At 39.2% G+C, this 11,134-nt stretch overlaps 1 protein-coding gene across 2 annotated transcripts in view; it reads left to right on the plus strand.

Moving 5' to 3' along the window:
• Positions 1 to 10,122, plus strand: part of anapc1 (anaphase promoting complex subunit 1) — a 56,121-nt gene extending 45,999 nt beyond the window's left edge. For both annotated transcript variants that reach the window (XM_044372915.1, XM_044372916.1), the window contains exons 49-53: positions 1,241 to 1,327; positions 4,606 to 4,701; positions 5,271 to 5,460; positions 8,969 to 9,100; positions 9,385 to 10,122. In XM_044372915.1, coding sequence (XP_044228850.1) covers positions 1,241 to 1,327; positions 4,606 to 4,701; positions 5,271 to 5,460; positions 8,969 to 9,100; positions 9,385 to 9,527 — 648 coding nt within the window. In that variant the 3' untranslated portion in view covers positions 9,528 to 10,122. The remainder of the gene's footprint in view (positions 1 to 1,240; positions 1,328 to 4,605; positions 4,702 to 5,270; positions 5,461 to 8,968; positions 9,101 to 9,384) is intronic.
• The last annotated feature ends 1,012 nt before the right edge of the window (positions 10,123 to 11,134 follow it).

Raw genomic sequence — 11,134 nt, forward strand, 5'->3', positions numbered from 1 at the left:
AAACTCATGAAGATGTTGTATATAGCAAATAATGCCAACAAGCATCGCCAGAAGGTTCCTGTAGACCTGGTTGATCTGGGGAACTTTTAGAGTGTGTACAGACTGAATGTAAATCAAATTTTTTGCTTTTCTTCCTGTGCATAAATTTGTTTTTGTAACTGTGTTTATTTGCATGCACTGACACCATGGAAATAGTAGTAAATAGTAAGCAATACTATTGTGTGTCGAGTGTGATTCTGTATGTGTTTTGTGTGACAACTTGATCTCAATCTGATATCAAAACTTACAAGAACAGCAGTTTTTTTTTTTTGTTTTTCTCTCTTCCGTCAGCCCTTATTATTGTCTCTCATGATGTCATGCTGCGCAGGTCAAGTGTGAATTTTCCATTTAAACTGAAATGTTTTCAGTTCGTGCAGACACATCTTCACCTCAGTTTGCACCACATACAAACAAGCTGTCTTGTTTGCCTTTATGTCTGTCAGCTGAGAGAAGTTGGCCATGGCTATCAGGTTCAGGTTCTATACATGTCTAATGTTCAGGCCATTGTTAGACTTACTCAGTGATGTGTTTTTGACAAATCAACCGCTCCAACACCTGCATCAATAACCTTTGTTGGTGATTTTCCACATCTTTCAGAATGCCGTGGGTGTAGAAATTTGTGTCTGTGATTTGTTTGATTTCTCTCTGTATGATGGCTAAACACCCTTTTTACTGCGGATGTTTCAGATCGGAACATTTTCTGTGGTCAAGCTGCATTGTAGCTGATGGAAATTACACGAATGACACGTTGGCAGAGCTCAGATGTACATCACGCAGTGTTTTAGTTTGGATTTTGCCTCTAGTATGGTTTCCTTTTAATAACTGGGTTTGAAACAGACGACACATTTTAAGAAATGAGTCTGCACCGTCAACAGACTATAAATAGTCGTGAATGGAATTGAGTTGACTACCTCCCTAGTGGTTGCTACAGTGTCCAGTCTAGACAGGTTGTCACTACAGGTTCGGCAGGCAGCTGTGTGGTTGACAGACTATTACTGGTTTCCTGATGGTCTCGGTGTACGCTGTCAATACACTCGCAGGTCTGGAGGGTTTTTGTCATTCATCTCAGTTCCTTTGGGTTTTATACAAAAAAAGTGTCTCTTTACCCCGCCTGTCTTTTGCATCCTTCTGCATTTCCTTCTATGTGTTTGTCTCAAAATCTAAATAATTTTACAATTCCCCCCTGTGTGTGTTTCTGCAGCCTGAAGCCATCTCTACGTTCACCTCCGAGCCCGCTCTGGTCTCCTTCGCTGAGTTCTTCTGTAAAACATCTGAAGGGATGAAACACGTGAGTTTAACACACAGAAGTCTGAAGCCAGTTTTACTCCATTAGCTAAAGTTATTTGCCGTCATTTTATTTTCCTGGATGAATATGAGAGAGCCTTTGACTTGTTTGTCTAATCATAAGTAATAAATCTGTTGTCAACTCTACCAGTCCTTAACGATGTGTTATACCGTCATTTGTTCATTATCTTAGCTTCAAAGATGCCAGCTCTGAAGTGAATTATGGGTTACTGCTTTATTTCGAACCATACGTGTTTATTTTATAACATAAACAACAGGTAAAAATAAATCACTTCATGTGAAATAACCAGGTTTACTCACTCACCAGGTTCCCAATCGTTATGAGATTTGAAGGAAGCAATTTATTTTTGTAGGATTTTGTCTAGACAGCAAAAAACGGGGAAGTCTTAAAGAGTATATTTTATAGCTTTATCGTACCTGTTTGGCTTCAGTCTAACTGTAGTGGAAATAAAACAGTTTTGCCTTTTTAGAAAAACATTAACGAACCAGGAAAGAGTCACGTTTTTTAGTTCCTGGAGGTTCAGTAATGGAAAGTCACAAAAAGGAAAGTTATATCAGCACCACGATGGAAACCGAGCAGTGATTCACACTTTGAACAGCAATAGTTTTTTATTGTTTTGTGGTTTGTCGAGCTATCGGGGCAGAAACTATCTGCTCTGTTGACACTCTGCTCCTTTCCTCCCTGCCAGCTAGTGGAAAACAGGGGGAAACACCAAAACATGTTGATTGTTTTTGTTAAAACCAAAATATACCTTTTAACATGCACCAAGCATTGCAGCTAATATTGTGTATCCTGATTCAGTTCTTCTTCAGGGTAGTGTTTATAAGCACCCTAATAGCTAAATGTTAACAAAACTATGGAAACTGCCAGAGCAAACAATACAGAGGGTGATGGGTTGGTATGCATCATGTGTCCTGGCTAAAATAATCATAAATACTGGGATATTGTTAATAACATTCTCCTAATTATCATGAAAAATGCATATTCCAAGTTTTAGTAAATGTTTATGCTGGTCACATTTATCAGTGTTTGATATATGATATGCTTTGCTTTCCTGACATGAAAATACTTACATGCATGCAATCATGCTGTGTGTGTCTGTAGTACACAACATCAGTGTACGATCTCACACTATGGAGTGAAACTAATTCTACAAACAACCATATCATCCTTCAGTAGACATAAAAGCAAATGTGAATTGTTGACCAGACTCTCTGTCTGTGTTTTGTTTACATACAGTAATTGATTGTGCTACATTATGTTAAATGAACTGATACTTACTTATTAGGAAGAAGCAAATGCAAAACAAGTTTCCACAGCGATGTATGTGGTCCATACAGAAATGTTGGAAAAGATTTTGAGAAAGACATTCAACCGTGACTTTGACTCAAAATGTCAACAAAGCTAAGTGTCTGCAGCCATGCAGCTCTCTGAGGCTGTACTTTGGCACAGTGTTGCTTTGAGCAAAAAATGCTATCATCAGGATGCTAACATGCTGCTGAGGTACAATGTTTACCATCTTAGTTTTGTGTGTAGCATGCTAACATTTTCTCATTAGTATTAAACACAAAATATTGACCTGAGGATGGCATCTTGGATTATTATAATTCATCCTGATGGGAAACTCAATGTCTGTACCAAATTTCATGGCAATCCATCAAATATTTTTTGAGATATTTCACTACAGGAAAAGTGAGGGGATCATCAAAGTCATTAGGATTCATCCTCTGGGGATCATGAATGTTTGTGCAAAATTTCATGGCAATCTGTCCAATAGTTTTGATATTTCAGTCTGGACCAAAGTGGTGGTCCGACTGACGACATCCATAGAGCCATGCCGCTGAAACAACTAAAAATAGATTTGTTAACAAGATTCAAGGGGAAAAAAGCCTTAAATGAGGTACCAAGTGGCAGATTTTGACAGCTTTAAATAAAGGCAGCTTTACATGTATACATACATACACTGGCTAATTTTAGGTGTGTTACAGACTTAAAATAGATTGTATAGATTATCATGACTGATGCTCAATCTGCTTGAGAATCGCTTGACTCCTATTTTCTGAGTAAAGAAGCTGCTTCATCACGGCTTCAGGTTAATTGGTTGGATTGCATAGAGGTCACTGGTTTCATTTTGCACACTGAATTGAAAGGGAAGTAATCATTTTGTAGCGTAACATTCTGTAATTGAATTTAACGACAACAGGAAGAGGTTTCTTTGCTGTTTATCTGTTCTCATCAGTGCAATCATACCAGCTCTGCCTGCCCCTTTTTCCTCTACTTCTTCTTATTTATCAAATGTGAATATTTTCTTTGTTTTTAAATTGAGGACATTGTGTTTTCTGGCAGGTTAATTGCGAGATTTGTTGCCGTCTGGGTTTTAATGTGGTGTGAAATATCTCTATGTCTAGATCTGAATGTACAAGTTGCCTGTTTGACTGCATATTTCTCCTAGTCCTTACAGGTTTGTGAAAATAGCTTTGAAAGTATATGATTTGGTTTTTAATCAGTGTACACTTTCTAAATATGTCTCTGCCGCAGCTTTATCACTGTCTGTGCTCGGATTAGTTTGTTCTGATGGAAACCCCGTGATTGCTGTTTATAGCTCATTTAACTAGGTTTCTGTGACTTGAAAAGATGAGGAGTCATGAGCTAGGCCTTATCCAATGTACAGTTTTGATGATTTCCCCGTTTGACACCATTAGATGTACATCTTGATTCCTTCAATTTCATTGACAAAATCTTCCAAATCATTTGAAAGTCATTATGTGTATAAATAGCACAAACTAAAAGCACACCTAATGCACTCACTGCATGTGTGTGTTCTCACTGAAATGCCAAAAACTACTTGAAAAATAAACTCTCACACACAAAGTGAGAAGAAATTTAACAGAGGTGCTTGCAAATTTACCCTAAGATCTGCATCTGACTCGCATGATGTGTGCTCCAATGGAGAATTGCAAAATGTTTCCGAATTTCACCCTCATCTATATCGAAATGCAAAATAAACATGGATCTGACAGAGTGAACTTGATCATTATCAAGAACTCGAGAATGTGTAACACACTGAAAACACAGCAGAAAAGGAGGATAATTGTTGAATGCATTAAGGAGAGAGCATTTGAGCTTTTAGTGCTGTCATGGACGGATTTAAATATTGTCAAAATGTTTGTTTAAGAGAGACTTTGTGTAATTTATGCACCAACCTGTCTGTGGTTATATTCAGTTAACACTCACACTCATTCATTCTGTTGTGTTTGCAGAGAGAGGACACTCTGGTGTTGTTCTCGGCCATGCTGTACGAATGTGTGACGCAGGAGTGTCCAGAGATGCTGCCCACATACATCGCTATTGAGCAGGTAACACAAATACATCCACACACAGTGAGTGAGCTGGATGATGACTCGTCCTCCTCACTCTTACTTGTCACTGTTTTAGCATTTGTTGTGCAATTGCATTACCAAGAAATGTAAAATTTAATTGTGTAAAATTGCCAAAAACTTAAATAAAGCGGTGAAATGAAATGTTCGCTCTGATAGATTACCTATCTCAAGTTAGTTTTCCTGGTCTCCGTGTTTATTTGAGAGTTCATAATTGAACTGAAACCAACAATTTCGAAATAGCAAATCAATTTTAAAAACTTGGTATGCATTGGAGAACGATTGGCACTAATGTAAACCATGTGCAGTTTGTGGATAACAGGATTTAATTTTAGCCTTAGTGAAAATCAGTTGAAATGTACAGCAGTTAAGTCTGATGGTTCTGGATCTGTAGTGTTTTAGCATTAACTGCTGCTATACCAACACATTGCGCTCCATGACAAACCACAAAAATTAAGCTAAAAAAACAATTGTCAAACGTCCCAGATCTAAATCAACACTGACTGATTAAACATGTGTTGACCCATGTCGTTGCCGGTGTCTCTCAGGCGGTGGGCGCTCTGCGAAGGGGTGACCTGCTCCAGACTTTCCCCCTGTGGCAGATGCGTCTGGTGGTGGAGCTGTGGGACAGCAGGGTCCTGCGAGGTCCCGCTAACCGCCACGATGCCCTGCTCACCTCTGAGTTTCTGCCCGTCATGAAGAACATAGTGGATGTGGCACTGGACAGCTGGCTCAAAGGTGAGGAGGGGTGAGAGGGACGGTTGATGGGTGATTGATGGATGTGAGTGAATAAGAAGGTTGTTTGGATACATTGAGAGTGCTTGAATAATTAAATTTAAAATCTAGTAGCAGGAGTCATTTATCAAGTAGAACAGTTTCTTTAATTGAGCACAGATATTCGTAACAGGGATTCAATTTAATAAAGACATTTCAATTCACAATCATTAATATTGGATGGATGGATTGCACTACAGCTGAAACAATTAGTCAGTTGGTTACCTTGCTAGCTTGTTGTTTTTGTTGTCTTTGTTCTGAAAGTTCTTTGAGAAATTTACAATGTAATACAAAAGCACGAGGTTGTGATATGTTGGACAACCTATGGTGGCCGCGAAACTCACGAAAAACACTAAAGGCCCTTTGTAAAGCCAGTGTTTGGTTTGTCCATTCTAGGCTACTGTAGAAACATGGCAGGTCTTCTTAAATGTTTGGTCAAATTTGATATACAACCTGACCTAAAGCCAATTAGCTTCCCGCATGCATTGCACTTTGACTTTTTGTTTTCTTTAATAAAGTGAAGCGTTTACTGCGATCCACCCTACTATCTAAACAAAACGACATGATGTTGCATTGATGCATCGTGTAGACACGTCCTGGTAGATATGAAGCCTTTGTTTGCAATAATAAAGGGTAACCGTGTTTAGTAACCAACAAGCCAAAACAAATTTTTTGATGGGTACCCGGTTCTTGGCATTTTCGTTTTGGTTCTAATTTGGAACTAGTTTTCACTTCCCAACCCTACACCCAATGCAACGGCTCATTGTGTTTTTAATAGTTTTTGGCAAACGGACAACAACAGATGTCTATGGCACAGAGGAATAAGATAGTAGATAGATAGTCTTCCAGTGTATAAATCCAATGCCTTGATGACTCAGCTGGGAAGCCCCCCCTACAACGCTGGTTCACATTGTCCCCTTGGCAAACCTCTCGTTCCACAGGAAACACTGGTGTTCATGACGCCTCTTGGCACTGGCAGACTGTTCAAAGGAAAACCAAACTACAGTAACTTGATCTCAAGTATCAGGAATGTTACTTTTCTCTGGAACTCATCCATGAATGACATATGTGTCTTTATAAAAATGGCTATTTAAAATCTCACAATCTGATTGATTGATAGCTGTTGTATAATGAGCGTATGCTACAGCTATGACATTTAATGTCCTTTTACAGTTCTATTTGTTTAGGAACCGATAAGCAGAACCGAAATTCAAATTTTTTGATGGGTATCCGGCTCTTGGCATTTTGGATTCGGTTCTAATTTAGAACTGGTTTTCAGTTCCCAACCCTGCACCCAAAGCAACACAGTGGCTCATTGACGTGTTTTTAATAGTTTTTGGCAAACAGACAACAACAGATGTCTACAGCACAGAGGAATAAGATATATCAGGCTTTGGATACACACACACACACACACACACAAAATACTTGTTAGAAGGATGAATTCATTGTTGGTTTGGCTCTGCACATGAGATTTGTTGACTAATAAAAATATAGAAAATCACCAGCCTTATCCTTGAAGCTGGTTCCACTAAAAGCAGCAACCAGTGTCCTGCAAAAATCCTTTTTTTTCTGGTGCCCAGATGATAAACTAGCCTGCTTCATTTAATGATGAACAACAAACTTAACGGACAGATACAGTCGTAACCGTATTTAAATGTGTCCTCATATTAAGAACAAAATTACACTGAATATGTTTCACAAGCGTCACTTCTCTGTTTCATTTATTTTCACCTCAACCACATGAGATAAAAAAGTACATTTTGGCTTCACAGAGCAGCAGTGTCACCGTTTGAGCATTTCACAGGCTGGATGTGTTTCAGCTTGTTTTGTAGTTCAGGGTGTAGCATAATAATGTCATAGTTTAGAAGTTAAACAGACTGTGTATACACTCAAACAAACACACATTCCATCACTAATGTGCATGCACACACACACACACAGTAATAATATCACACGGAGAGGCGTGGGAAACAGGTGAAGTAGTCAGACCAGACTGCAATCGTGCACAATGTGTACAACAGTTCAAACAGGCCTTCGGTCTCGTGTTCATGAAGCCTTTTGGCTCTGGCAGACTGTTCAAAGGAAAACCAAACTACAGTAACTTGAACTCAAGTATTAGGAATGTTACTTTTCTCTGGAACTCATCCATGAATGAAATATGTGTCTTTATAAAAAATGGGTAGTTAAAATCTTGCAATCTGACTGGTTGATAGCCATGGTATAATGAGCGTATGCTACGGCTATGACTTTTAATGTCCTGTTACAGTTCTATTTTTAATTATCACTCCACGGCTATCGTTAAAATGTTGGCCCGCGATCTGTAAGCAAGCAGGGACGACGCAGAGCTCCACCAACCATCGTCTCTGCAGCACCGCAGCGCTGCAAAAGCTTTCGGATATGGGCCTTGAAGCAAGAGAGATCATGTCTATAAGCGGGCACAAGCGTGAGAGCTCTCTCCAGAACTATTAGTTGACTGAAGCTCCCACACCAAGCAATGCATCTCCTACCAAAATGAGTAGGCCGAATGTTACTGCAAACAATTCGCAACGTGACCCCAGTGACACCGGACAGTTTTTCCAACAATTAATGGGAAGGTTCAAATTAATGTGAATAAATAAATCACTGACTAGCTTGAGCGTTAGTTTAGCAGTTTACTTTCAGCTTAGCGAAGGGGGTTGTCACAAATAACACCACTTAGCTGTGATATACTGTAATCACAATATACCACGGCTAGTCGTGAGATATTGCTTAATTATAGACTGGGATAAATTTTCTTCACACATGATCCACAGCAGGGTAGCGAAGATTAATCGATCGACAGATAATTAATCTCCAACTATCTTAATAGTTGTTTTAGTCATTTTTTAAGTAAAAATGTCATTTTGTGGTTCCTCAGGTGTGAGGTGTTGCTGCTTTTCTTTGTCATACATGATAGTGAAACTGAAAATCTTTTAGTTTCGGACTGTTGGTTGAACAAAACGAGAAATGTGAAGATGTCACTTTGGATGTTGGGAAAATGTAATGAACATTTTTCACTATTTTTGGACATTTTACAGACGAAGTGATTAAAAATAATCGTCAAATTCATCTATAATGAAAATGATAATTAGTTGCAGCACGAGTCCACACTACAGAATCGTAGCAGAATGTGAGCAAATTGATTTTGTTAGATGGTTTTAAGGCCAAGTATAATGGATATCAGACATTGTTCCTCAAATCATTAAAACTCACAATTAAGATAAACTGTTGATCACATAATGTTGCATATTACAGTCTGTCAGTGCTGTCCTGTCTGCTTTCCTTTATCTTTAGTTCAATCAGAAATATTTAAATTAAATTTGTCCTAAGTACAGAAAAGATGTTTTGTGTTTGTTTCCAGGTGAAAGTAATGTAGCTCTAAGTACACCTATTACATAAGAACACCCAAAGTAATAAAACCTGTATGCTTTGTGTGTGTTTGCTCTTCCAGACAACAGTTCAGTGCTGAGGTCCTACATGAGGGGCGAGGCCCTCTCTAAGAACGCCCAGTCCATTATGTTGGCCTGCTTCCTGGTGTATCGCTCCATCCCCTGCCTCAGGAACACACACGCACAGCTGGAGGGTAAAACAAACACATTTATACATTAAACTAAACACTAAAAGCTGCAGCTGTTTACAGTTGGATGACCTTTTGTATGCAAATACTGTCTATACACAAAACAGAAGGCATTTAAATCCATCATGCCGTTTTAAATCTCACTGATATAGACCTGCTCTCATGAAATCACATGATTGAGTCCAACACCCTGCAGTATTCCTACAGAAAAACACCAAACCACCAAAGAAAATGACAGTTTCATTGCTCACTTGTGACAGTAACTGTTGTTTTATCCTCTCTCCTTGCAGGCTGCACTTCACTCGGGGATTTACTGTCACGTAGCAGCCGGTTGGGCATCCCTCTCAGAGACCTGCTGAGGCTGGTACCCGTCCTGCTGGGCTCTGCAGCTGGACCACAGACCCTGCCAGGCTTCCCTTTGCAAGCATACTGATCCCGATGCTCAGCACTAGTCAACTGGCTAGTAACCTCTCATAGACGCAGTTCACAGCCTTACGTTCCCACTGCCAGCACAGGTAGGACAGATGGCTGATTTCTACCTGTAACACCTGCGGGTGTGCACATCATCATGGGACAAGACGTCACCGTAAGACGTCTTGCGTCTTATTGCCTCACTGCGACCCGGCTGCCTCTGAGAAGAAATGTTTGGAACATACAGACTTTTTCCTTCTCAGCCTCTAGAAAATGGAATAACTAATATTAAAGTTTTGTAATATAATATTTCTATTTAGTTTTTTTTACAACATAAAGAAAGTTTAGGCTGCAATGATGACGCAGTACTCGTGCCATTTTTGTGGTACAATAAATCCAGAATAAGGACTGTTTTGATGCCTATAAGTCAAGCCACAGCCAACTTTTCTACACTGACAAACAAGGACAGAAAGGACTGATCAGTACAACACGAATGCAGTCGGCTGTAGTAGTACCAGTGTCCATGCTGCCTGTGAGGGCTCTCCTGAGTTCAGGCCCCAGTGTTAAGAGGATGAGAAACCTATGGCAAGAAAATAAAATAGAACCTGCACACTTGACGATTACTGTGGTTTATTTTGCGTCTTGATATAAGGCTCAGACAGCCAGCTCTTGTGTAAACCAGGATGTCAACTGCCTTTGTTCTCCTGTCTTTAGTTTTTTTTTTTTTTAACTCTAGTTTGAAGGAAATCTTTCGGAAAGCACAGATGCATTTCTTTGGAGTCGTTTTAGATTTCTGACAAAGACCAGCTGAGGCATTCAAACCACTGAGACAAAACAACGCTGTATTTTTTTGTTGTGCTGTATTCTCTCATTGGCTGAAACTGGTCAGCCTTCTTACAGCGTTGTTTATCATGTGTTGTTCTTTTTTATTTTAACACAGATCTGATTGTTTTGTTGCCAATGTTGCATCCCTGAAATCAAGATGAAGTTCTTTTAAAGTGAGTCGAGGATCAAAACGGGCTGTTGGTTTGTCTTTGGGTGGTTCCCCACATGAAAAGAGTCTCCAAATCTTCCACTGGTATTTCTGTAATAGAACAATGTCCTTAAATAAGACTGCATTAATTTACTCTACTTTTGCACTTAGTGGAAAAACAGTTGGCTTCGCTTATGTGTCTTTTACTCTGGTTGGTTAATGAATTAAATAAACCAAATAATGCCTTTTTAATTTCTTTGTGATTCTCCACAACAGCTCTGATACAGTCATTATCTCCCGTGGCCTCTGCGCAAGCTGTCAGCCTCTATTGTTCAATTTTGTTGAGACTTTTTGAAGAATGATATAAAAAAAAACAACACTGGTTGGAAAGAATGCAAATAACACAAACACACATTTTGTTTGGGGAGATTAAAAGCAAAGAGCTTTTATTTCGCCTCACAAAAGAATTAAAATTGAGAGAAAACAGGCTGGGTGGATAGCTGCCACATCACCGCAGGGCAGTGGTGATTAAATTTAACAGATATCAGCAGATATGCAGGTGTTTAACGAGAGGGCAATCGGAGACAAGTTAGCTTTGTGCGTTCACAACAAGACAAATCTGTTTGGATGATTTGTTCAGAAAACCTGTTTTGTCA

This window comes from Thunnus albacares, chromosome 14, assembly GCF_914725855.1.
Source record: "Thunnus albacares chromosome 14, fThuAlb1.1, whole genome shotgun sequence".
Lineage (NCBI taxonomy): Eukaryota > Metazoa > Chordata > Actinopteri > Scombriformes > Scombridae > Thunnus > Thunnus albacares.